The sequence below is a fragment of the Vanellus vanellus genome (genome assembly GCF_965231255.1).
Source record: "Vanellus vanellus genome assembly, chromosome: 10".
Classification (NCBI taxonomy): domain Eukaryota; kingdom Metazoa; phylum Chordata; class Aves; order Charadriiformes; family Charadriidae; genus Vanellus; species Vanellus vanellus.
Genome location: NC_138915.1, coordinates 24,627,049 through 24,654,886, shown reverse-complemented (window position 1 = coordinate 24,654,886; position 27,838 = coordinate 24,627,049). Strand labels below are relative to the sequence as shown.

Below are 27,838 nucleotides of genomic sequence, written 5' to 3'. Positions count from 1 at the left end.
TCAGTCAAACTGGCAAACCAAAGCTTTATTTTTTTTGTTTAAAGTCTTTGCTACAGTACCTAGGACTGCGCCTCTATACATAATTCACAATCATTCCTGAAAGGTCTGTATTTGGCACCAGTTTGTGTTTACCTCAAAACACTTGTGGGGAGGATTAATTTCAAATCAAATTTGGTTTTTCAACAGAAGGGGAGCTGCCATCATGAAGCCAATTAGCTGAGTTACTGGAGAAGCTTAAAAACAAACAAACAAAAAAAAACCCAAAGTCCTTATCTAAACCAACACATTACAGAGAGCTCCAAAACAGAGGTCAAACATTAAAATGCTGATATAGGCTTAAGTGGTTTATAAAACCTATAAAAAAAGACTACACCAGCAAATATGCCCTTTCAGTCCACACGGTTTAGAAATTAATGCAGGGAGCAACACTTGTTAGCTGGAAATCTTGTCATGGGAGAACCACACATATACCAACAAGAGTACCCAAAATCAAATGTTAAAATGCTTCCCAATCCACATAAAAGGAGAGAGAGATTCGTAGGAAGATTAAATCAATCCATGAAATCATCATTGGTTGGGCAGTTCAAACTTCCCCCAGCAACCACCACGTCACTCCTACACACTGGCTTACGTGTACACGGCTCAATCCCATTCAAATTCCTCATGGAATAAAAGGATCCCAGGCTCTATAGAGTCTTTCCCTATCATGCAAGAAATAAGTCTGGCTGTGCTTTAATCACCATCATGTATTACTTCAGCCACAGATTACCAGGCAGATTAAGTAGAAATGCACAGTTTTTAGCTCATCATCTCTGCAGAAGTGTTGGAGAGGCTCAGTTGCCGGAGAGTTCTAAGTGGGCATGCAGCCAGTCTTGCTTCACGCAGACTCACTGGCCTCTACTGGTTTAATCATGTGGTCTGGTTTGTTGCCAGCAGCATAGTGATCCCACATCTGAAGATAAAGCCGCTCCAGGTCCATTGTGTACTGTTTCGTGTTGAACAAAGGACTGGATATTCTCTGCTTCCAGACTTTGCCACGTATTTTTTTCAGGCTACAAAAAGAGTTAAAGCAGTCATGAGAGGTTCCAAACACTTCATCATACTGTTTGTTTTTGAAATCTACTATTTTCTGCTAACCCAGAACTGCCAGTACAACTGTTGCAAAAATACCTGCTCTCATTGCCACCAAATTCATATTGCTGGTTTTGCCCCTAATAATTTCTGACATGACCACTTCAACTCAGAAGAGCTTCAAATGAACGCATCAACTTGCTGCATTATCTGTACTGTGGTAACTTTTTACAGCACGATTTTAACTTGCAGTAAGTGACAAACTGCTTAATCTTCAATTTAAAAAAAGAACACTCTTTAAAAAGAACTATATTGTACTTTTTACCAGGTTAGAGCCCGCACATGAGCAATTTCTTCAGAACAGGTACCACTGTTACTCCAGTTGGAGCGCTGTTAAGTTTACTGTAAAAGCAGAAGCTGAGTTAACTGCAAGACAAGAAACCTCTAGATGAGGATTGCCTAGCTATTTTAAATAGTAAAATACTACTGCTAAGTCTCAGCGCTGCGCCCAAATACAACACTTCACACTCTTGATGTTACCACATTACACAGTACAAGTTTGCTTACTATTCCAGGTCAGTTCCCAGTTTCACAGCAATATCCTCATACTCCTGTCTACTTTTTGCAATGAGCTCAAGACAACCCAGGCAAGTCAGCTGGGAGGCAGCAACTCGTGATGCAAGAGTCTCGCCTGGAAAAAAAGAAAAAAAAATTGATAGCAGGAATAAGCTTATCACGTAACATATTGCAGAGTATGAGTTACTTTCCTTCTCCCTCTACAAGAGGCAACAAAGTTTGTGGAGCTTTCTGTTTGTTATTAAAAAATGAGTAATATTCAAATCCATCTGTTCTATGTAGGTTCCCCACTGTGTTACCTGGCATAGTGACCATTGGCGTCCCGGCCCAGAGTACATCCATGCCAGTTGTGTGCCCATTGCAAAGCGGAGTGTCTAGACAGACATCAGCCAGTTGCCCTCTCCTCACATGTTCTTCTTTGGGGGCAACAGGAGAAAAGATGATTCGGTTTTGGGAAAGACCCAAGTTTTGTGCGTATTGCTGAATGTTGGGTTCTCCTACAGCTGGGAAACGTAGCAGCCACAGCACGCTGTTCGGAACTCTTTTTAGGATCTGTAACAAAAATCAAGAAGCAAATACAAAAAGTTCCATCAGAAACATTTTCTTCTCCAAACATGAAATTACCACATACCAAAATGAAGCAAAAGGCGTAATCGTTCAATGCTTTTAATTGTCTGAGGTATAGAGCAGGAAAAAAACCACATCACCGTTTCAAGTGGGATAACGAGGATTGCATTTTTCATCCAACCGAAAGAGACAACAACTCTGAGCAATAGTTCATAGAGCTTAGAGAGTAAGTCTTGAAATCCATGATCTCAGTTATTTATAGGCCCATGCTACAGAATACAAAAAAAAAAAAAAACACCTCAAGTAACTCTCAGCAATACACTATAAACTGGACCTCGATACAGATGCTCAGACCTATCAATCTGCCAACTGCCAAGGCCAGGTATGACTTAATTGTGCAGATGAGGGAAGACCAAACTTACTTCACAATGGAGTACCAGCACACTAGCTTAAGTGTGCCCAAGATACAAATTTTTCACTGACTAGAAGCACAGGTGTGATTTGAAATCAATCTAAAAAAACTCTATATTCTATTAACACTAAGTCCTGCAACATAAGCACTGTAAGGATTCAAACAGCTCAGGGTCAATGTTTTCCACAGAACAGTTACAGTTTTAACTTACATGAAGACTCTGCTAACTTGAACAGAACAGCTATGTTCCCAAAGTCTGACCTTAGGTTTCATATCAGATACTCACATTAGCCCACATCTGTAAAGTGGAAGGATCAATCTTGTACAGCTGATTGAAGTTGCAGTACACAACAGCATCCTCTGGTAAGCCGTACTGAGAACGGGTAGTAACAATTATAGTTCGTGGAACTTCTTCGCCAGTTGCTGCTTTGTTGTTAATCTAAAGAAAAAAAGAGAGACAGCTATTGGAATGCTGCCATTGCGGGAAACAAGCTATGCCCTGTGAAATCGTCCCAAGACACGCTGCGACATTTGTTAGCATCATAACTTACTGTAAGCATATCTTTGGTTTTATTATACAAAATCAAAATTGTTTACTTACCCATGACAAGAATTTAACTGGTATGCATACATGCTTGTGGATGCCACAGTGTTGCAACCACCAAGGCACAAAACACCAGGCAATTTCATGCCCTTGCTATATCTCCCTGAAATTCCAAGTAACTGGAATAATTGGAAAGAAGAATCATAAAATGAGGCATTACACGTGGACTCCTCCCCTCCTTAAGGTCATTTCATTTCCTCGAGATCAAAAACGAAATTAAGAGTTCAAGGAAGAATAAAACAGTATTTAGAAAGCAAAGGCGGTTTTTGGTTTGTTTGGGGTTTTTTTGTGGTTTGTTTTTTGGGGTCTGGGTTTTTTTGTTTGTTTGGGTTTGTGTTTTTTTTTTTTTTTTTTTTTTTTTTTTTTAAGATGAAAGACATCAGGCACAGAACAGATAGTCAAGACTGAAAACACAGACTAATAGGTAACTGAAAGACCATAAGGAACTAGCTGACAAGGAAATAATGAGAAATGCTGAGAATCAGACTAGAAGAGTTATTAATGGACTTTCAAAAAAGAACGGCTCTCACAGCCTTCACAAAGAATAGGAATATGCTAACAAAAAACAGCAGAGGATGAAGTTGGGATAATCAAAACACCATGCAAGAGCCTTGAGGATTAGTAAAATGGAAGTATGATTTTTAATGTACTTTTTTTAATAGTGACAGGCAATGGTAGAATCAAAGACAGATAACAACACCAGTACAGATAGGGCAAAACAGACACTTGGAGCCTTTTTCTTTTTACATATAAATTTTACATACATAGGTATTTAAAATTTAGCTTGGGGCAGTGCAGCCAAAGTAAGCATACTGCTGACAAACTTGACATGAATGACAATGACTCACTGTCACTGACTCCGTTAGAAGATGCACAAGATAATTTGCTTCAACAAAAGTTGGTAAAAGTGTTACTTATCCAGGTCACTGAGGAGACCTCAAAAACCACAATGCACAATTCTCGTCGACCTATGCCTCAAAGTAGCCGATATCAAATTATAACAAGCACAAAAAAGGGTTATATTAGTGCAAAAAAAAAAAAAAAAGGTAGAAATCCTGTTTTAAAAGTGCACAGACAGAGCTTAGGTTGTTTCATCTTGGTGGTGCAGTGCTAAGACAAGAATTCTCTATTACTCTCATGGGACAACGATTTCAGGAAACAAATGCTAATAAGCTCACTAAGCAAACTAAGATATAACCTATCACCAACTTAAAGGGAAGTCTCAGCTGTGCACAAAAGAACTCACAAACAGAAACCAAGGCCTAAGATTATGGATAAAGCAGTGATAACAAAAGGTCTCATACAATGACATAAAAGAGATTCCTGAAGGACTGCGAACTAAGTAAAATTCGCAAGTCAAGAGTTATGCTGATGACAAAGCACAGTATTTTCAAAAAGAACTGTTCTGCAAAGGAAGAAGTATTAAACAAAGCCAGTAACTGTCACTACCACTAAAATCCCATTAACTGTTAAGCACCATGTATAGTGCATAGTTCAGAAAGATGCAAGATGAATAAACGCCATTGAGATACAGTGGAGAAACTTTGCCTGCATTACCCAGCAATATTTTTGTAAAGGAAAAACACAACTGAAATTGGGTAACAGCTCACAAATGCTCTGTAGGCTGCAGGCAAGAAACAAAGCTTTCAAATTCTGAACAACCAAGTGTCTATTTTATGCAACAAGATTAAATTTCTTTGGATTTTAGATACTTCCTGATACAACCCCTCCATCTTTGGGGGGAAAGATCATCTTCCAGCACATCTGTAGCTTATAACACATTTGCGACTCTCCTTCAGTATGAGAACTAAACAAATCAACATGACAGAAGACAGACATTTGCTTGGAGGTTCTTCTTCCTTGTTACATTAAAACATACAGATATAACATAAAACCCAAGAGAACAGCGATTTGAAGTGCCTCACCTGAGTAGTTGCTAATCCATTACTGATGTTGAATCCATTGATAGTTATCTGAATTTGCCCACGATTAATCATCTCAATCACAGCTTCTGCAATTGTGTTCATTGGAATGACTGGCATACTGAGGGCGGCATTGCCGTCTGCATTGTCACAGCTGTCAGGACACTTCATCTAAGATAAATCACGTAAGCATCAGATAAAGCACTAGCTACAGTCCCTACAACCGAACATGCAGAAGAGTAGCTCTCACCTTAACAATCTTGACATCGGGGAGGCTGTCAAGGAAAGCCTTCAAGTCAATGCCATTCAAAACAATTCTGTTGTCATAAATATGACCATTGGACTTGAAATCAATGACTGCCTTTTTCTGTTAAAAAAAACCCAAGTAAGTTCTAAAAAAGTTTCAAAATCCCTTACCAAGTACTATACTAAGTGCTATTTTATAAAGGCAGCTATGGAAAGCACCTACTATTCTTGCTGTATCTTCCTACGTACCTTCAGATGGGGGAACATGTTGGCGTGGTCTCCAATAAAGAAAGTGTTTGGCATGTAAGCTAATTTCTCTGAATACTGCTCAGCCACCTCAACTGGGGAAGTTTCTTTATCTGTGATGATATAATCCATGAACAACGCCCCACTGGTTCCAGGATAACCTAGCCACATTGCCTAAAAAAAACAAGAACGCAAGGCTCCAGTCCCAGGTGCATTGAAAAAATAAAGGAAGTTAAAAATCAACACATTGTAAGTTAAATTTTCCACTCATAGATTCAAGTTCCTTCTTGTGCTTTATCAACTGAAGAGCAACCACTAACCCCAAGCTTTCACTACTGAGACAATGAACAGTTCAAGGATGTTCTAAAATTGATCCTTCAAGCAAAAGGCCAAAGTATCCAGCTCATTTCCACAACTGCTTCAAATACCCTTTCTTTGTTCTCGCTAATGCAAGAAAGCCAGTGGTGTATAGGAACCTCATAGAGTTAAGGAGATCTCTTTCAGGACATTCAACTGCCCACAAAGCCCGTTAAAAAAACAAACTACTGCTTCAACAGAATGAACCTACTTGCCTCACATATGCTAAGCCCTAAAAAGTCTCTCTCACTTACTGATCAACATGAGCCTTCAACGCTTTTTCCACTCTGTCAGAAGAAAAAAAGAAACTCTTCCTACTCATAGTGTTTTTTTGGAGATACAGAGCCATCTAACTCAGTTACCTGAATAGGTGCTGGTCTCAGGGCAAATAATTCATTTCGGGCTCCTTTGGTGTAACCATTCATATTAATGAGAATATGTATCCCATCCTGATGGATGCGGTCTGCTGCTTTTCCATTACATGGTATCTGAAGAATACATAATACATAAATATATACATAATACATAAATAATACAAAAATACAGATTTTTGTTTTCAGTCTTTCATTAGTAATGTGGTTAGTCATCAGTGTACCAATCGATAAGTGTTCACTGCATAATTTAATTTAGGTGAGACTTAAAATATCGTCACTCCTGGTTTTACAGAGGTCTAAGTCCATAACTCAGTCCAAAAAACCAAACCCTGTTGAAGCCAAGAAAAACCCAAGTTTGCTAGGCACAGTTGAAGCAGTTGCTGACAGGAACTGTAACTGTGGTACTTTGAAGATTGCCTCTGCACATTCAAATCAGAGGCGTCATACCTAGCGTTGCCAAGCTCAGCAAGTCACACAGAACAATATCACAAATGAACCACAGAAGAAACTTCACACAACGCTGAAACTGCTTCAGTTCTTGGCTAAATCAAGACCAAAGAAGAGCAGAACTTCACAAGGTATTACCAATGACTTTCAAGAACAGCAAAGCCTTTGAAATTAGTGTCTCTCTTCCTATCTAATACTGAAAGGTAAATAATTTTCAACAGTTTTAAATTCCTCCAAGACTTAATTAAATTGTCATTACTTAACAAGCAGATTGAAAAAAAAATAATGTTTGATAGATGTCTCTATTACAGCAGCAGTAAAAAAAAAAAAAAAAAAAAATGCTAGAAACTGAGACTACACAAACCAGAAGAGCCCTCCCCATCACCACCACTCCCATAAGGCTAATTAACAATCAAGGCTCATGTAGCACAAGTGGTAGATTCCCAAACTAAGGTCATACAGAGAAATTACTTCAAATCAAAGATCAAAAGTAAGCCAATTCACTACTCTGCAGCTACTGCTAAAGCTGACTCACTCTACCATTATTATACCCCACAAAAGTACTTCATTTTTGTAAAAAGGGAAAGCTACTTCACATTTTATAGCAGGGTAAACACATCCATAGAGGCAGTTATATTTCCAAGTGGACAACAATCTGAGTTCCCATCTTAGTTTAACTTCCAGCGAGTTACACTGCTAATGTAACAGATCACAGCAAACTGTTCGTACTTGTTTGACACCCCTGTACAAGTATCTAAGAGTTGCACTGTAATCTAAAAATGAGTTTAATGCCTCAAGAATTTTAAAGAAGAAAACTCAGTGTATCTCTCTGGGCAAAGGAAAGAATTTTTCCTAGATAGTTGTTAAAAGCAACAACAAATACAAAATTGCTGCTCTGTTTTACCATGACCAAAGGCTTCAGCATTCACAGCTGCAAAATCTGGGGGGGGGAGGGGAGCAGAATGGCTTTTCATAAGCCTAACTGAAGCAAATTATTCTAAAAGAACATTTTAAAAGATCAACTTTGCAAAATCCATCTCAAAGAGCAATCCTGCTGACATCAATTTAGCATTTTTACATATAAGAGCAGGTTCTGGACATGATGAGTTTAGAAACTCCATGCAAGTTTTACCTATCACCTAATCTGGGACTGCTCAGGTGCCAATCCAGTTCTATTATTAACATACACTGATTATCCCATGTTGCTTTAGGGTTTTGCCAGTTATCTTGAGATAGTATAACAACTTCTTGACTTCTGTGTCTACTGAAATCCCCATCAGTTTTCACATGGAACTTAAAACCAAAAAAACTAAACCACCTGTAAACATTACCAGGACAGCCTTTGATAGCGGGGCAAAATCCCCCCATTAATCATTAAGCCTCTATCCTACTTCACTGGAGAAAAGCAAGCTTAAATATATTTGCAGTTGTGGCATCTTGACTTATCCATGATATTTAGGCATGACCATTATTTAAAGACCTAATGGAACAGTTATTCAATACTGCTAATATTACTTTTTAATAATCACACAGAGGGAATGTGATAACCACTGCCTTCCAGGTAAGGCCTAACAGTAATGCATCTACAAACTGCAAAATTCTCAAGGCTAACATCGGTCTAATTCAAGAAATGACTGCAACTAAACATCTCAAACTACAGGCTGATCTCTTTCTTCATTCAGGTTTGCTGAAAGGTCAATGCAACAAAAAAAGCTCACCTGAGATAAGTCAATGAAATGATTTGCTTCAGCCATCACTTTTACACGAAAGTTTGTACCATCATCAGGACTCAGGGCATAACAGAATACCTAGAACATGAGGCACCAAGAAATCGAGTATCTGCAATAACTTGCCAATAAAATAACTTTACTATAAAACATATGGTATTGCAATTTTAAATTACGTAAGCAAAATTACATCAAAATTCATACAAATATACTTATCTGTGTCACATTTACCACTTGAGAAAGTAGTAAAAAAAAAAAAAAAAGGGGGGGGGGGGGGAAACAGGCATTTGACACATTTGCAGCAGGCTCCAGTTTTACCCAGTCTGGTGCTAGAGTATGGCATTACATCTTGCATATGTTCTCATCAGTGCAAGGTAAAGTAATTTTAATAAATGGACATGCATAAGCATCAAATTCTCTAAGAACGCCTTTTACAAAGACACATTTGAATCTGTAATCAGTGAGAATCATAATTATGACTCAGGTTGAAGAGACAAGCTAAGCCTCGTGGAAGCTTTTTAACAGATTCCTTAAACAAGTGAGTAGTTCTCTCCAGTTAAGAAACTGCATATCTATCTGAGAAACTCAAGATTGACTGGTTATGTAACCAGGCATCTTTAGCTAACCTAGCCCACATTGATATAAAACAAATAATAAATTCTCTGCATATTGTTTCTATCTGCAGAAAAGCATGGTTTTAGTAAAATAAAAGAGAACTTCTATTTAGTATTTAAATAAGCTCTGTAGAGCTTTATAAATCCAGAACAAGAAAGACTTCCCTTTGTCTTGAGCCGATTCAAGGTTAAATGGTATATTCTCCCCATACCCCTATGTACTCAGACCACCAATTTAATTGTTTCATGAAAAAAACTGCTTCATGGTCACACTTCTGATAACAATTCAAGCATGCAGCTTTGCCACAAGCATTTCAGACTACAAAGACTTCATGACCAGAAAAAGCAAGAAAAACAAACAAAACAGATTAATAAAAAACACTTTTGCAAGAAGGAAAGACCTACAACTCTTTACAAAGAAGCAAATTCTCATGTCTTGGAAAACAGGAGCGCAAAACCAAGGCAATTTAAACAGTCATGGGACAAACAACAGAACTAGGAATTAGTTCTATTTACAGCCTCAATCCCTGAACATGATACCCAAATAAATAGAGATGTGACTGTCTTTAGCATCGCTAAATTGTATATGCTCCTGAAGTAAGCATAGCCTACCATTTCCTTTTGAAAAAGCAGTAGCCAAGCCAATCTGAAGTTCATGTTTGTGATCCAGGTATTCCAGAGAAAAATACATGTAGAAATACCAGCAGCAGAGAGTGACCAAAAAACAGATGCGTATCTGTAAATCAGAAGTAACCGGGCAGTGGTAGCTTGATGCTGAAATGCATCTACTCAAAGAACTGCAGCTGAAGCTTAAAAATAGTCTTCCACAAGCCACAAATCCTACCTACAGGTGTTCTAACGACAGGTATCTAATTAGCCTACCTTCTAAATAACACTTCATATTGGTAAAGGAGGATCACCCAGGCTGGAGAACTCTTCAGCCCATAAAAAAAAAAAAAAAAAAAAAAAAAAAAAAAAAAAAAAAGAGTCTGCTAACAAAACAAAAAAACACCTAGAAACAAAAATCTACCCTTCCCTAGTTTACCTGTCTGCACCAGGAAAAAGAAAGTGCCACTTACAGCCATATTTAAAGCTTTAAGTACACCATTTGTATTTTTACCTCAAATTTATCTGGGTTATGCATGCCAGGGATCGACTGCATTAGGTGCGAGGTTGGATGGTTGCCAAAATCAGAGCTCACATAGCCAATACGAAGTCGACCTTCACTGGCCTTCAAATCCTTGGGATGCTCATATGGTGGTTTGTGAAGAACATTAATCTGTCAAGAAAACATACACAACTGTTTATAAACTCGGGAAACAAAATCAAATGCTAAAATGAGGGACAAAAAAAAATCCCACAAGTTTGTAGAATTAGCCTTATCCCACATTCAAGTAAGTGGCCTGTGGGCATCTGTTGTTTGAAACCTCCATTGCAGCCAAGTGTAGTGTCCACAAACTGTGTTACAAGATGTCACATACCTACATTCAGCCAAAGACAGACATCACTACTGCAAGTTAACATTTCTGTTTTCCTGCCTTTTTTAAAGTAACCCCTGATAATTAAATAAATACCACACCAGTATGACCAGGAAGTTCTCAAGCTACAAGCCACTTGCGAACTGAACAATAATCCAGTGAAGCACCACAGCACACTTTCTGTTCTTATGCTCACCATCTTCCCCAGACATCAGCTCGTAGTCACTATCACTGATAGGATTATAAGGCTATTAAGCCAGTTTGAAAGCTTAGTGTTATCTTCTGAAGTTTGAGATCCTTACATTAGCTAATCAGAAACTTCCACTGGTTGACAGCATATTTTCAGTACATCCAGGCACCCGGACAGGGTGGAGAGGTGGGCCCACGCCAACTTCATGAAGTTCAACAGGGTCAAGTGCAGGGTCCTGCACCTGGGTCGGGGCAATCCCAAGCACAAATGCAGGCTGGGCAGAGAACGGATGGAGAGCAGCCCTGAGGAGAAGGACTTGGGGGTGTTGGTAGGTGAGAAGCTCTACATGAGGCAGCAATGTGGGCTCACAGCCCAGAAGGCCAGCCGCATCCCAGTCTGCATCAAAAGAAACGTGGCCAGCAGGGTGAGGGAGGGGATTCTGCCCCTCTACTCTGGTGAAATCACACCTGGAATATTGCATCCAGCTCTGGATCCCTCCACATAAGAAGGACATGGACCTGTTGGATCAAGTCTAGAGGAGGGCCACGAAGATTGTCAGAGGGCTGGAGCCCCTGTGCTGTGAGGACAGTCTGAGAGAGTTGGGGGGGTTTCATCCTGGAGAAGAGAAGGCTCAGGAGAGACCTTATAGCAGCCTTCCAGTACCTAAAGGGGGCATACAGGAGAGCTGGGGAGGCACTTTTTACAAGGGTATGTAGCGGCAAGACAAGGGGTAATGGCTTCAAACTGGAAGAGGGGAGATTTAGATCGGATATCAGGAAGAAATTTTTCACTGAGGGTGGTGAGCCCCTGGCGCAGGTTGCCCAGAGAAGCTGTGACTGCCCCATCCCTGGAGGTGTTCAAGGCCAGGTTGGACGGGGCTTGGAGCAACCTGGGCTGGGGGGAGGTGTACCTGTCCATGGCAGGGGGGTTGGAACAAGATGATCTTTCAAGTCCCTTCCAACCTAAACCATTCTATGATTCAAATATAATTGGCAACCTGCTCAAGCAGTCCATGTCAACATTCACAAGTGCCAACACCTGTGACTCTCTGGTTGAAGAGAAAAAGAAGTTGCATCAAACTTTTACTGAAGAATTTGCCATCGACTGCAACTGCACTCACGGCAGCTTGAGGCGCTGTGCAGTCTCATGGAAATGGCACACAAGTAATCACAGCAAGAGCTGGTATGGTTTTGGAGTGATCTATTCTACTGTACACACAAGACTCCAGAACAGAATCACAACAAATCCTTGAGTACTTCCTACTGTGATGCGTTGCCCTTATAACATTGCTGCCACTGCCAGTAAGCGAATGGATTTGGGAATCCCAAAGTCAATCCCACACAAAGCTCAGACATTACAGCAAGGATTCACTAAAGGCAAGGTCAGGTTCCAAGTGCTACAGATGCTGGAAAAGACCAGATTTCGAGAAATAACATCACAGAGCTGCCTGGATCTGTTTTACTGTCAGGAAACAATAATTTACTCACTCTGCTTTTCCAAAACACCCCTTCCTGCAAAACTAGCTAAGTCATACTCTGTCCTATCTGTCCACAGATCAGTGACTCAGAAACCTTAGAGGCCCATACTAACTACACAAGCATTCGTTTTTCAGTAGGAACAGGCGAAACCACAAACTATTTCAATCACAACTGGCCTATATAAAACCTCCTACCTTGTCCAAACACAGATTTCCATGTCTCTCAGCAATAGCCTTCCTAAAACTGTGAGAAAGGGGATACAGCATGCTGTGATGCGGGTGGACAGAAGGCAGCCTGTTTTTCTCCAGCTGATCAGCTACGATGCTAACCAGCTTCTTCATTCTTTCATCATAGTCAGTCCAGTCACAGACAATCTAGAAAAAGGAAAAGTTAAAAAAACATTAGGGCAACAGTTTCCTTTGATCTATAACAGATATTTCACAAATTTAGACTAATGCTTCTTCCAAAAATGGAAGCAAGAACTTCAGAAATTACTGTTGATGACAGTATGATCTTCTGATTTAACACTGAAGTCTAACTCTACATTTAAGTTAGCGATTGGTTGAGGTGATCAAGCTTAGCATTTACTGCAGAGGAATCTTAGGAATTACAGTAAAAACCTCATCTTCCTTACCTGCAAACAGTGGGCCAAGTTGCAGTAGGCATCTGGGAAATCGGGTTTCAGCTTCAGAGCAGTGCGGTAAGAGGCAATGGCTTCTGGTATATTCCCTGAATCCTGTAAAAATACAGGAATGAGCCAGCAGATAAAAATATACTCAGAGTAAGTACTCATAGTGCCCCACCATGTTTTAAGAGCGCATCATTCCCATGTGCTACCTTGTGAATAGAGGCCAGGTTGCTGTGGGCATCAGCAAAGGCTGGGTTTATCTGAATGGCACGGGTGTAGCACTGTAGAGCTCCTTGAACGTCCTGCATCTCTTTCAAAGTATTTCCCATATTAGAATAAGCATCTGCAAACGTAGGGCTGATTCTGAGAAACAAAGATAATATGAGTCACGAACAATAAAAGCTCCTCCTCTAATGAAGAGCCATACTCTTACCCAGAATTTTACTTTGCAAAGCAACTATCTGAATTAAAATACGCTACTGTAAGTCACTTTCTGTACAAATCTATGGCACGTCCCAGTTATGAAAGGCTGGCATTATTACAGATAGTATCCATTTACCTAATAGCTTCTTTGTAATGCATCAGAGCTTCCTGTAACTTTCCTTGCTGTTGCAGAACACTTGCTAAATTTGAATGTGCAGCAGCAAATTCTGGAAAAACCTGGAAGAAAAAGTAGAATCCGTCTCTCAAATGCCCCAAGTAGACCATATAAAAAAAACCAAACTTGCGGATTTTTTACTCCTCTTTTTATATGACGCAGGTTTCTAAGCAGACATTCCTCCACTTACTACCAAAGACGAAAAAAAAAAAAAAAAAAAACACTGTGTCACATTACACATTCCCAACTTCAATTCCCCACCTCTCCCTCACCACATTAAACTGTACCTCAAGAGCCTTCCGATAAAGACGGACAGCTTCCTCAATATTCCCCTGTTCCCGTTTGATGTTTGCTAGATTGTTGAGAGAATCTGCATGAGTGGGACAAAGTCGAAGAGCTGTATTGTAGCATTCTTCTGCTTCTACCACCTTCAAAAAAAGGCATACTGTTAATATAATTCCAGTATCTGAAGGGGGTCTACAGGAAAGCTGAAAAGGGATTTTTTCCAAGGGCACGTAGAGATAGGACAAGAGGTAATGGCTTCAAACCGGAAGAGGGGAGATTTAGATTAGGTATTAGGAAGAAATTTTTCACTCTGAGGGTGGTGAGCCCCTGGCCCAGGTTGCCCAGAGAAGCTGTGGCTGCCCCATCCCTGGAGGTGTTCAAGGCCAGGTTGGAAGAGCAACCTGGGCTGGGGGGAGGTGTCCCTGCCCAGGGCAGGGGGGTGGAACAGGCTAAACCATTCTATGAATATGGTAATATTTGTTGCAACAGCACTGTTTATGAGAAGTCGCTATACAATCACTTTTAACAGGTTCAAGGTAGAGATTTCCTGAATTACTCTTCCTTATGACTGAGGATAACAACCCATCTTAATAAAGCTGGTGACATCTGGTGTCTACAATAAACATTGACTGTACTTTTTAAAACTTTTAAAAGGAAAAAAAGTACTCCTTACACTGCCTTTCTCCTTCAAGGCATTGGCCAAGTTACAATAGGCATCAGGGAAGTGGGGTTGAAGTTCAATAGCCCTCCTGTACGTGTCAATTGCCAGATCTATCAGCCCTTGCTCATAATACACACAGGCAAGGTTGCCATGCACAACTGCATGATTTGGACTCAAACTCAAGGCTCGTAGATAAGCTGCTACAGCTCTGGAACAAGAAAAAGAAGGTAAACAAACAATCACCTACAGAGCAGCAATCATATTTACTTTGGTCATAAAAACGACCTATATTTAAAAAAAAAAAAACTACAAGGGATATGTATTATTAACACACGCAAATCTGTCCTGTAAGATGTTACTGAAAACACTGAGTGCTGCCTGAATTAAAAGCCCAATCAAGGGATGAATTATTCACGTTATCTTAACGCTATGCTCCATTCTGTAATGAATAGCAGACTAGAAGAAATACTTCATAAAACAGGAATGATTTTCTTCCAGCTGATGCTGTATAGTGATCAATGTTAAGTCTTCTGGAAAAAAGTAAAGCTTTTGTCTACTTTTTTTTAAACACTCCTCATTACTAGTATAATTATATATAAATATATATAAATTATATAAATATATATATTATATATTATAATATATTACTAGTATTGCCCTTTTTTATTTTTTAATTATTCAATATAAACAGTATCATATTATTAGATGCCTTTATTCTCTCCACTAAACTAAGATATGTATCATGCTTTATTCATACTTCAAACTTCACTTTGTTTGAAAGTGACATCTTTCAATTATATGCTCCTATAGGACTATATAAACAACTGGTGTATTCAAATCTGATTTCCAGAAAAATCACAACAGTATACACAAGTAAATTATCAAGAAAGTGATGTAAAGTCTACAATGAGGAGGAAACATTCCCGTTTGGCCCAGTAATTTGTGGTTAAAACAGAAATCACTGAATCATTTACACTGTGTGCAACACAACTAGTTAGAATAATTAACTTTTCCCTGCAAGCTTTTATTAAATTTGGAGCCACAAACCACAGCTACCAGAAACTGTAGTTCAATTAACAGATGCAATATGGTACACTGCATAAAAACAACACAGTTGGGACCTTCTTCTAGAAACAAAAGAAAGATTCATGTATCAGATTAGGTCTCAAAACAGGTTAGTTCAAAGAGACAGCAACAGTACTGCAACCCCATCAATAGCACAATGCTGACACATAACAAACACAGAATATTCAACCAGATGCTTAGCTGCATTTCAGCATTTCAACTTGTTTTACATGGAAAATTTTAGAAGAAACACACTTGTAGATTATATCCTGAATCACATCATGAAAACAAAGAACTCAAGGGTTCAGGCCTTTCTCAGACATCTTATCTTCACCCGTCCCCAGCCTTATTTTCAAATCTATTTTTGATGCTTTCAGAAACTCTCATTTTATTAAGTACAGGAAAGTAACATAAAGGAATACATTCCACAGGATTTTTTTTTTTTTTTTTTTTTTTAATTCCAGTAACCTGCTCTATATGCATTTCAAAGCCATTTGCTTGCTTAGCTGACAGCAGAAGTCTTTGCTATACTGTCCAAAGAGGTTTACATCAGGAATCTAATTTGTTATCTTGATGCATTTGAACGGCCACTGACAGAGCGATGATTCTTATCTGCTTACCTGTCAAATATCCTTGCCTCCTTCAGGACATTTCCCAGATTGATGTAAGCATCCAAAAAATTTGGGTCAAGTGTTACAGCCTGAAAATATTTTGGAAGTAACAGTTTTAAGCATTAACACATAAATATTCTCTATGAAACCTAGCTGGGGGTTTTAGGTTGTTTTTTTGTTTGTTTTTAATTTGACAAACCCAATCTGTAAGCATGTAAGACTTTATCAATAACCTAGTAAGAAAGGAAAACTTGATTTATAAAAATCAATCACAAAGTATCAAAGTTATGTATCTGTAGAAAAGACAGCATACACTACCTTCAAATGTATTCATTTGCTTACTTAATCAGTTGTAACTACTGCAGAATAACGTGTTCAACATTTATTTCATGTTAGGCTGATCATACTCCTGCCCACCCATGGTATGCTAACTTTAATTTTAGGGGAGAAAACCCCAAAGCCCTAAAAAAACGATCCATAGCCTTTATCTACTGCAAAATAAGACAGTATTTTAAAACTTTAGCAGCCCATGAAAACGGAGACAGTTTCACAAGAGCAAGAAAAGAGCAAATACATCATGTGTGTAGAGAAAATTCAGTAGCCATCTAACTACAAGAAAACGTTTTCAATCCCTTCAAAACTAACAAAAAGCAAAAAATTTAAGAACCAATAAAGTTACAAATGATGCAGCAATAAGCCACACTTGAGTATTTGACAGGCCACACTCTTACAGTCTTTCTCAAGGGCACTACTATTTCCAAATTAAAATACATTACAATCTATCACTAACTAGACAGAACAAAAAAAAAACCTCAAGCAATTAAAATTATTTTTGTAGCTCTTAAGTCATAAATATCAGGAAGAAACTGTCCACATCTTAAATCTGGGTTTAGGTCACTTTAGAAACTTAAGAAATGAGTACAAACTGAATTAAGATGCTAACAAAGTAGAAGGTGACCAGACAACTACTTAATGACAGCAATCTAGAGAAGTCTGAAACAACAGTGGTGAAAAATCCTGGAGAAGAGGAATTAGTATGTCACTTAAAATTGATCTCCTCAGTTACTCACAGGAGAGTAATACCTGAAACAAAATCACAATGAAAAATGATTTTAAGCAGAAAGTTGTTTCTCCCTCTCACATACGAAACATGCACAACATTACTGCCATCAAATTACATTTTTAAAAAATTTATTCTGGAAAAGGACTGTAAAACAACTTAATGAATTTTCTTGTATTTGACACGTGCGTGAAGTTGTTTGGGCAATTCTAAACATATCTCTCTAGTGGCACACAGGCAATCTGAAACATCAGAAAGTTTAAAAAAAAAAAAACAAAACCCGATTAACATAGGACGTTGACCAACAGCATCATAAGAAGTTCTTTCTCTGCTGAGCAAAATACTTTTACAAGTAGGCCACTGCACGTACATTAAAATCTAGCAGTGAAGCTGAATGGCTGAGATAGTTACCTTTTCAAAGTGATGAATTGCAAGCCAAATTTCTCCTTGGGCATTGAATACACAGCCAAGATTACTCCAAGCCACTGCAAAGTTTGGTTGAGTCTCAATTGCTTTTAAGTAACACGCCTTGGAACAGTTAAAGAAGAGAGATACAAGGGAAGGGGAATATTTGTAAAAAGAAAAAAATGAGAAAAAAAAATTGTTAGTATGCCTTCTCTAACCAGCCAAAAGTGACCCTGCAGTATAGGCTAGCTTGCGCCAAAACTAATGCGCTGCAAACTGTGGTTGATCCTGCGCCAGCGCAAACCAAAACCCAGGTGCAAGCCCACCATTTTTCAGTTATGCTGAAAACAAATTAACATGCCTTTATACACCAGGTCACCGCAGAAAGCATCTTAGAAATAATTCAACTAGTTCAGCGGAGATATCTGCCGCCCTCAAGTGCATAAAAAAAAAAACTACTGTGTAACAACAACTGTTCCGTGAAATAAAATTATTAAATTGTGAAATATTCCAAAACAGACAGAAATTACTTTAAAAAAAAATAGAAAAACTACTGAAAAAGATGAAGCCGTTCTTCAGTTTTAATTGTCCTTGTCAAGCGAGATGACACACCCAACCCGTATCTGGTGTCCCAGTTCCTTCAAGCATATTCAATCATCTGCAGCTTCAAAACCTCAAATGACAGGATTGCATGAAGGTTTAGGTCCCTGTAATGCAAGCGCGAGAAGTCGCTGCGCATCCTAAACAGCACGGCGCCACGCTATCGCTGCGAACTGCTTTGCTCTATTGCTTGCCCCTAGGTCCAGTGAACGGCCAACCAGAATCATTAATCTACCAGACAGGCCCATAGAAAAACTCGCATATTAAATTTGATGTCTGGACTCAAAATGCGTTACAACCCAATTTCATCCAAAAGGCCACAGCCTGGAGCTTGGGCAGTCACCCAATCAGAGATTAATCATCCAGTCAACCGTTCACGAGGGCTTAATCGCACGCAATGCGCGTTACCGCTGCGCAGCCTTTGCGCTACTGCAGGATCACAGCGCATCATCAGAAGAGCAGAACGCTGCAATCCAAACAAAGAAGAAAAAAGGAAAAAAATGAACAACCAGAAGAGTTAGAAGCTTTTACTATTAACTATCTCCAATTATTTCTTAAAATAAATATTTTAATTTACTTTTACTTTATTTCTTTGAAAGAATTTGTGGCTACTAGTATAAAATATTCTTACATTACTTGCTTGTAATTAAATATTTTAAGCTGTTTTCTGAAGCCACAAGACAGAAGATTCAGGCATGGAGGCAAATGGTTTTGCTGTGGCAGTTACAAACCCGTTACCATATTTCTCATCATGTGACTTTTCGGTGCGTTCCTTGCTGGAAGAGGAGGAGGAGGTGTGTGTCTGCCCTAGATCCAGGCCTCGAGCTCCCTTCAGCGAGGCACCTTACGCATGGAATAGGAGGTTTCACCCACCTGAAACCTTCTAAATACAATATCAGTGGTGAAAAACCAAAAACAAGAGAGAAAATAAAACAAGATCATTAGTAAGAGTTCAACAAAGCAATTGCATTTTTTTGGATATGTCTTAACACATGGGAATGAGGACAATCTGTCTGTAACAAGGGAGACATGCAGAAGGGAGAGGGTTAATCAGGGCAATTGCATACAGCAGGGACTTTTTTCGGTTTGGTTTTTTTTTTTTTTGGAAGAAAGGCTCTGAAATATCTACAAAGAAATTAAATTTTAGTTCAAACTGTAAGGAATCTGCTGGCTTGATCTTTCAAATGGACTGATAACCAAAGAAATACATTGCAATTTACTCAAGATGTTTTTCCTCGTTTATTAAGTTCTCACAAAACGGAATAACACTTTCAAACTAGGTGTCTCCAGAGCTCTGAAACAAAGAAGTCAGCAACCTAAGGCAGGCGCAGTGTCTTGGCCTATACCAGTCACACTAAAGCTGCAGTGAAGTGCAATTCATGTTAGCTGTCCGCTTGGTGGGCTGAGAACCAAAGTGTCTCAAAGACTGTTCCAACTCTAAATGCTTCTACGAAATATTTTCAACCTGGATCTGGCCAAATCAATTCAGCTGCCCTAGGATGGTACACACATCCAAGTCGTTAAGCGAAATCAAAATAAGAATGGAACTTTGAACCTGCGCTCCCATTACCCCGTAAAGATCAGAACCCTCCCCAAATGGTGCTGCAGCCAAACAGACAGCTACGCTGTTCATACACTCCACTTTTTAGCATGCGCGTGGGGCTTGGAGTGACAGACGTGGAGTCCAGAGTGTTTCCGATTTCTCCACACTCCTCACCCCTGCAGCGCGGACGCGTAAGGTGGCTTGTAACAAGACAATTCTGTGTGCAATCCAAGTTTTTAACATGCCAAGAATTTTAAACTCATCTTGGTGTTCGAATTCTCACTTTAGGAAACACAAGACTGCTAGAAGCCACCTTTCCACTACAGCAAGTTTTCTTTTGATCAGTTCATTTCCCAAACAAACCAGCTTTGTCCTTCAGATTTCTTTATTTTGGGGGAGGGGAGAGGGAAGACATGAAGAAAAGATATTCGGGGAGTTCGCATACTGCAGCTATTGATCATTTACTAGCCTTTCTTCCACTATCAAGGGAAGGGAAAAGTTAAAAGAATAAAAATCTTCAAAAGCCAATATTACAAGGTAACATTTGGATAAGTTTCTTCTCCACTTACAAGCCACAAAGGACTTTAGAAGAGCAGCATTTTCAATAGCACCTGCATCGTACAGGGATCTCGAGCTAACCACAGGCTCTCTGCTTGGCACCAGCAGGCAAGCCTCAGATTTGAAGGACTGTTACTTATTTCCAGATAAGAGCATGATGGAGCCCCTGCCCAACACTCCAGAATGGTATCAGATAGTCTAGTTCAGCAGAAAGGCTTGGTAGCGTTCCATTTCTTGACTTAAACCAACTTTTAAACATGGACATGCCATATCTTGCCCTGCAACTACTCTGGGGTGTTTCAGTGCCTTCAGTTTTCAGCAGTTTCTCAGACTGTCTGTAGATCAACGCAGATTTGAAGACTTGGTGCAAAGTTCAAGTTTTCAAAACACTGATGTTTACCCAACACCTACCTTGGCTTCTTCCAAGCGACCCAGGGCTTTGAGCAGGTTCCCCAGGTCACTACGAACACAGTACAAGTCCTGAAAAAAATCAGTCACACCATCAGCTTCAGGACTTCAGATGCCCCAGAGGTCTTCACAGAGAACCTGCACAGGAACACCCTCCACAACTTCTTTTAAATTCTTAATAAATACACCACTAATGTAAGTTATTTTTTTGACCTAACATTACAGCCAAGAGATAACCTTACTGATTTTAGTACTGTAAAAATACAACTGTAAAGAAGTAAGAAAGTAGTATTTCATACTATTCCTCTTTATACAGAACTATAAAAGAAAAACGACAAAAATGCTGCCCCCCCCAAGCAATTTAAGTTCTTTTGCCACACATAAGTATCTGAAGCCCTTTTTTGTTGTTGTTTTTAAAGCATGACTGCAAACCCGTATTCTTAAGGTACACCACTGCCATTATGGTTCTTAAATAGATTCAATATAGTGATTTTGCTTCCTGGATCCCCAAAGCAGTTTTTCCTCCCTGTTTTTCCCACTAATCCATCCATTTTCAACAGCCTTGCCACGTGCTCTTGCTCTTCCATCTGTAGCTTCAGCACAGGCTGCAACCACATAATCTAGTGGTAAAGAACCCAGAGAATGGGGACACTTTTGTCAATGACAACAAAAGTTTCTAACCTAAACAAAACTCAACTCCTGAATGAAAACACCATCCTACAGTATTTTTAACCAGTGCATAAACTCCACTGGTCACACAACTTCACATAATAAGTTAGACAAGTTCACCTAGGCTGAAGAACACAGCGAAACAAGATTCTCAGCTCTTGTCGGACTGGCTTTGCGTTTGCTTTTCCAAAGGAAAAAGGATCTATGCACACCAGATGATGCTGCATTTTAAGTCTTTTTTTGACAAAATATATGACCAAATAGCAAGCAGAGTGCTTCATCATGCTGTACCATACACATTATTTGAGTACGATGCAAAGCAAACAGAAGGTATCAGTCTGATAACACTGTTTACTAAAAATGTCAATTTAAAACAGTTGCAACCAAAATCCAAACACAAGATCTATTTTATAGGAGTCACTTATACACAGATACTCACTTTCAGCCTATAAAACAAAAATAATGCTTCTGTAAACCAGCGGACAGTGGCAATCTAACAAAGGCAACCTTTATCACCCCAAAACCTCTGACTTCGTGATAAAGTAATACCTGATGATTTTGCAAGATCTCACATTCAAATCTAAGCAGCGATTCTCTCACTGTAATAATACTGCCTCAAAGCACACAAAGCTAAATATGAGGTTATTTACTGAAACTTCTGACCTGAGAAAAAAAAAAACACCAAACCCTAATTCCTTGCTTTTCTGTTACCTCAACAATACCGATAAGTACACAAACAGCAGCCCTTACTGTATGGCAATATAAAACATTTTGTGACAGAAGACTGTCAAAGAAAAGTATTAAACACCTTGTTAAGTTTATCGCATACAGGTTAGAGGGAAGGGTTAACATTTGTTCATTCTTTGAAACCTGCTGTTTGTGTGTCCTGGGACAGTAGTATGGAGTTCTTCTATAAAATTAAGTGTTACTTACAGGGTTGTACTGAAGGGCAGACACATATGCCTGTACTGCTCCTTCCATATCACCTGCAGCTACCAGCGCAGCAGCCAAATTAATATATCCATCTATGAAATCTGGCTTGAGGCGTAGCGCGTGTCTATAATGTTCAATTGCTTCTTGTAGCTGTCCACGTTCTTTGTACACATTGCCTAGATTCGAGTAGGCTTCAGCCAACAGTGGATTCTGCTTAATAGCCAAAGTGCTGAAGTGAGCAGACCTGGAGAAAATTAGATAAGTTAGCCAAAAAAAAAAAAAAAACAAAACAAAAAACCAAAACACACAAACAACCAACACCTCACCCTTGACTTCCAGAGTTTGCCTGTTTACCTAGTTACTTAATGAACATTCATGCTTAATAGAGCCAAACACAGCCAACAAATCTTGGCTTATAGAGCTGTCTTGTATGTTTAGCTTCTCCTAGCTTAAACTATTGTCTCCCCCATTCACATTTTAGATTCTACTGAAGAAAGACAACTCTCACTTACAATCAGTAGGATTCAAGTTGCTTCATCAAACCTGAACTCAATGCACTTGGAGAAAACGCTACAGAAATCCTGTGAAGCCTCTTCCAACATATGTTCCACTCATTACTCTTTTTAACAGGCAGGACATAGCTGACATATGTAGATGTAAAATTCTGTTGCATCCTCCCCCATTTTACTTTCCCAGATCTGAACTCTTACTACAACTTCATTCAGAAGCCTATATAAAATAAATCTCAGTCAGTTCTTACTTCCTTCACTAGCACATGCAGGTTTACAGCTAGAAGTTCAAAATACCTGAGACAGACAGCAAGATCAGGAACAGGCAAGCAGAAAGAAGATAGAGACAACTTTCAGATGACAAAAATTCTTAACTAATCATGCCATTTCACAGCAATCAGCCTTGCAATTTAAAAAAAGAAAAAATTAAAATCACAAACCCCTACACTGCAAGTCGAATAAATAAACAAATGCCTTTGTTTATACATTAAATACCTCCAGTACACACAAGTGTGGCTGACACTTCAATATTAATGTGTACCATATTAAACTAACATGAGAACGACAGCAAGATCTGTTGTTTGTCGCAAAGCTAGCGATTCCGATTTGTATTTCTCTTACCCTAACAAAATTCAAAAAGAACATCATTTTTGACCAGTCTTTACTGCTGCCATGAAGTTAGTCATTATTTGCATTCAGTGATTAAAGAAAGAAATGTTAGAACAGAACTTTTGTCAGCTATGCTCAGTACTGTTAGAGGTGCAAACTATAAAGAAAGCTTGACAGAATGCCTCAAGTCTCCTACCTGTCCAATCTGCGACACTGGAAGTGAATGGACGAGAGTAATAAAAGCACACCAGTATTATCAGGCTCTTGTCTCCAAAGCTGCATACAGTGTCTCTCTGCTGCTTCAAAGTCTCCTGCCTGATACTCACGATGAGCCAACTCCGCTAACCCTTGGAAGGAAAGCATACGTTTCGTTGGTTCTGGAGAATCACCAAAACATTTAAGGGGGAAAAACAAAAAGTTAGATAATGGGAACAAAAATTAAAAAAAAAAAAAAAGCACACACCAAGAAAACAGAACAGAACAATGTGAAAAAAAAAAGTGTACGTAACTGAAGGATGAAAATGTTTGAAATTACATAAAACACTACACTGGCAATTTGAACTCTCAGATAATCATGCCCCAACCTATTACTATGATATTTCTAACATTATCTGTACAAGCCCATGTCTTCATCAGCTAATACTAGGAACATGTAGATGGTAACGACTGTCAATATTTCTAAGTAAATAATTTCCCATTAACCTGAAATATAAAGAGATTCCTCATACGATACCGGATTTGGCTCAGAACAGTAGAAATGCTGCTAATACAACAATGAGTCTCCTCACTCTCCCCCAAGACTGAAGATCTTATGCTTTTTAGATTTGAAAACAAGTTCTAAAAACTTAATAGGGAAATGAAGGAAAGCAAATACTTCAAAGGACTTGAATAAAAGAAGTTTCGCTGTGCCAGCAGGGAAAGCCCTTAAAAAAAAAAAAAAAAGGCAACGCGAACATTCCTTGAATCCTCTATACTCCTACATTCTCTCTAATGGGTAAAAATTCCTTCATAGAAAAAAAATCAGCCTTGGAACAGTATTGATGAGAGACAAACACACACTTCAATGATTGTGCGAGTGGCCTACAGAAGGAAACATTAAACAAACAGGGTACAGGAAAGGAGTTAGTGCTTCTGGAGGCTTAGCTGGAATGGGCAAAATGGTTTTAGTATTTAAGACGCAATTGTGGAGAACAAGATACTTAAATAAAACACCACCTGTTTTAGAGAAAACAGCCTTAAGCGTGAAAAGTAAATAAAATTTCTTACAAAGCACCATTCTGTATTAAAATATAGAAAAGTGCAGCTTGGAAAAGCCACATCTGTTCATCCTAGAAAGAAGTGTTGACCTTCAAATTCTGCCTTTATACCAATGACTCTTGCTATTTAAAGGCTTAATTACTGCAAACATCTCTTATTTTTCCTCCCGCCATCCAGCATTTCCACTACTCTGCAGTCACTTAATTCCATTCATGAAACACTTCCCATCTTGACCTAGAGTGTTTTAAAACTTTGAATTCAAATGAAACAGATAAATCCTTCCTAATACAAGGGAGCATCTCAGTATCAGAGTACACGTTTTTGCAGTTAGGTACTACAAAAATCCTCTGAGACTCTTGAATTTCTTTTATGAGAACTTTAGACAGCAAAATAATCACAGAGAGGTTGGGTACAGTACTATCTAGTGTTTATTTTCTGAAATCAGGATTTATGTAAAGTACTTAAATTCTTTTCAAAATTGCCTTTTTAGCACTAGCAGGTTTTGGCGATAAGATTGAAGATAAGATGATGTAACTAAAGCCGTTTTTCCAGATACTATATTGTCTGTCAGTGCTAAGAACTATTTCACAGTAAGTTGGAACTAGCAAACCTACTCGTTTTCAGATACTTGACAATTACTAATGGAGCACCTTCATCCAGATTAGATTCCTGCTTTCTAGGAGCCTAGTTTAATAGTTTTCCAAATCCTGACTAAGGGAAAAGTGGACTTCAATATGTGGTTAAACCTACTGGTAATAAACAAATACAACTGTTATTCAACATGAGAATGACAGCACCATTTATGAAACTTCAAGGTGTTGACAGTAATGATTATACTGGAGTACAAACACGCTGTTCCTCACTCCCTCCTTCTGTTAAAAGCCACACAGGTTTAGCCCCTCTGGCAGTCAGGGTATTTTCAAGTTCCGCTGATGGCACATACACCGGGAAAAGCATGTCTCATGGACCTAACTGAATAATTTCTTCTTCAAATAAATTTCAATGGCGTTATTAAATTTCAAAGCTAAAAAAAACAAAAAAAAAAAAGCCAAACACAAAATACAACAAAAAACACCCTCAAAAAGTTTAGACTTAAATTCTTATGACCACTTGGAAAGAAGTTTCTGACTGTTACCTAAATCCTACATTTTGCCTACTTAAGCAAAAAGTGAAACTTGAGATTGCAGCTCCCAGAGCAAGATAGAAGGCAGTGCAGAAATACTTTAACACCTGGGAATAAGAATTGCTAATAAAAGCAACAAAATAAGTGAAACGCTAAAGTTTTCTTTCATTTATCAAGTCTCTTCAGCAAGCAACCCCCCCCAGAACAGATAAAGTGAGCCAATCGCTCAACATAAAATAGCCAGTCATCTACCTCCAAAGAAGTATTTTAGCAACGATCCTTGAGAAGTTCATTGAAAAGTAGAAAGTGGGCAGCTATATCACGAAATTCAAAATGAGCTAAATGTTTAATAGAAAGCTGGCTGGAAGAAAAGTTTTGGAACCCAAAGAATACATAACACAGCCATCAATGGTTGCTCACTGAATCCATTTCTAAAGAAAACAATCGCAGTCACAGAGACAGAAGAGTCACAAACAGAAGAATCCCTTATCAAGTCTTGTATATGTGAATTTATGTACCTAGGCTAATTTGCGCTACATGCTTTGACTATGACCTTGGAAAAGCCTAGTACGTGCTATGAGAACGACCTTTCCTGAGACTTGTACAGAACACAAGCAAAATAAAAACCCACACAGAACTACCACAGAGGCACCCAAGGCCGCTTTTCCCCAGAAATAACATCCTAAGCACTTACCAAACACTCATGGCTCAACTTCAGATTTAAATAAAATCTAGGCCCAGTCAGGAGCAACTGCCAGCTCCATCTGGGAGATGGTGGAGAGGAGGAGCACAGGACTCTCCCCACACGCACGTGTTCTTTCCAACTCCACAGATCAAGGCTGCAAGAGGATGCTGCGGCCTCGGTGACACGCAGTTCTAGCTGAGGAGCAAGGAAATACCGTATTGCAGCACTTTGCCTCTCCATCTCTACTTCTCTATCGCTACCCTTTCCCTTTACATCCCTATTTCTGTATTGCTATACCTTCTCCATAGATTTTTTTTTTTTAATCTTATTCCTCCCAGACATCGCTTCAGCTTTTCATTTCCTTCCCTCTGGTTACAGAAAGAACCCCCCCTAAAATCTGGGGGATAAAGCTGTGATGTCCTTTCATTAAGCAGAACACTTCTTTTTCTTCCTCTATAGGGGAAAAGCGAGATGTCTCCTCTTCTCTCCCCCATCCCTCAAATTCTGGATCTGAACATTAAATATAGGGCAGGATTTTTCTTAGCCATCTCACTGTCCAGAAAAGCGCTGTACTTCTGGGCTACGCTACACAAGATCTGCTCCTTAAGCGTACAAAGAGATTCTGGATCAGTCACCGTACGTTTTGGGATCAGAGTTGTCACCCTCCTTCGTCCTCTTACAAAAAAAAAAACCCGCAGTCACCTGACGGTCGGACCGCACTACAGCTAATCGCGCCGGCTTCCTACGGGCAGCGCCGACGGCAGCCCGCCGAGGGACGAGACCGGGGAAGAGAATCACAAAGGTGGCGGGGGCCGCGCCGGGAGCCACCGCCTCGCCCAGGCGGCCGCTTCTGGAAAGTTCCGCCTGGAGCGGGCCCGGCGAGCAGGGAGAGCTGCGCTCCGGAAGGGTCAGCCACGGCCCCGGGGGAGCGCAGGGCACCCTGTGGCCGCGGGGCGAGGTCAGAGCCCGGACTCCGCAGGGCGGCGGCGGCGGCGCTGGCCCCCGGCGCGCCCGTACCCGCGCGGCAGGCCACGGTACCTGTGCTGTCGGCCACGTTCCCCACGGAGGTCGCCATCGGGAAAGGGGGCCGGTGAGGCTCCGGTGGAGGCAGCGGAAAGGCCGCGAGTGCGGAGCGGGCCCGCTCAGCTGAAGCGGGTGGCGCAGGACCGAGCTGCCCACAGGCCCGGTGCACTAACACGGCGGCGACGGCTCCCGAAATGGCGGTGGCGGAGGCAGCAAGTTGCCGAATGGTTGCTGCCGGGACTAACTCCCCCCGGCAAGTAGTCCGGGCGGAGCCAGCCAGAGGGACCGCATGGAGCCCC

At 39.8% G+C, this 27,838-nt stretch overlaps 1 protein-coding gene across 2 annotated transcripts; it reads right to left on the bottom strand.

The window, feature by feature from the left end:
* Positions 1-27,740, bottom strand: OGT (O-linked N-acetylglucosamine (GlcNAc) transferase). 2 transcript variants are annotated; one of them, XM_082488076.1, is made up of 22 exons: positions 27,555-27,740; positions 23,648-23,828; positions 22,334-22,577; positions 20,735-20,803; positions 17,629-17,745; positions 16,167-16,246; positions 14,494-14,689; positions 13,823-13,963; positions 13,497-13,597; positions 13,147-13,300; positions 12,944-13,045; positions 12,504-12,683; positions 10,284-10,442; positions 8,541-8,630; positions 6,364-6,489; positions 5,648-5,818; positions 5,403-5,519; positions 5,156-5,323; positions 2,913-3,065; positions 1,947-2,199; positions 1,639-1,762; positions 1-1,052 (listed from the first exon to the last, which is right to left on the bottom strand). In XM_082488076.1, exons 1-22 carry the CDS (start codon positions 27,589-27,591, stop codon positions 878-880), a joined length of 3,138 nt encoding a protein of 1,045 aa, XP_082344202.1. In that variant the 5' UTR covers positions 27,592-27,740; the 3' UTR covers positions 1-877. The 2 variants fall into 2 exon arrangements, with proteins under 2 accessions (XP_082344202.1, XP_082344203.1); XM_082488077.1 differs by lacking the exons at positions 20,735-20,803; positions 22,334-22,577; positions 23,648-23,828; positions 27,555-27,740 and adding an exon at positions 18,961-20,648.
* Between the last annotated feature and the right edge of the window lie 98 nt (positions 27,741-27,838).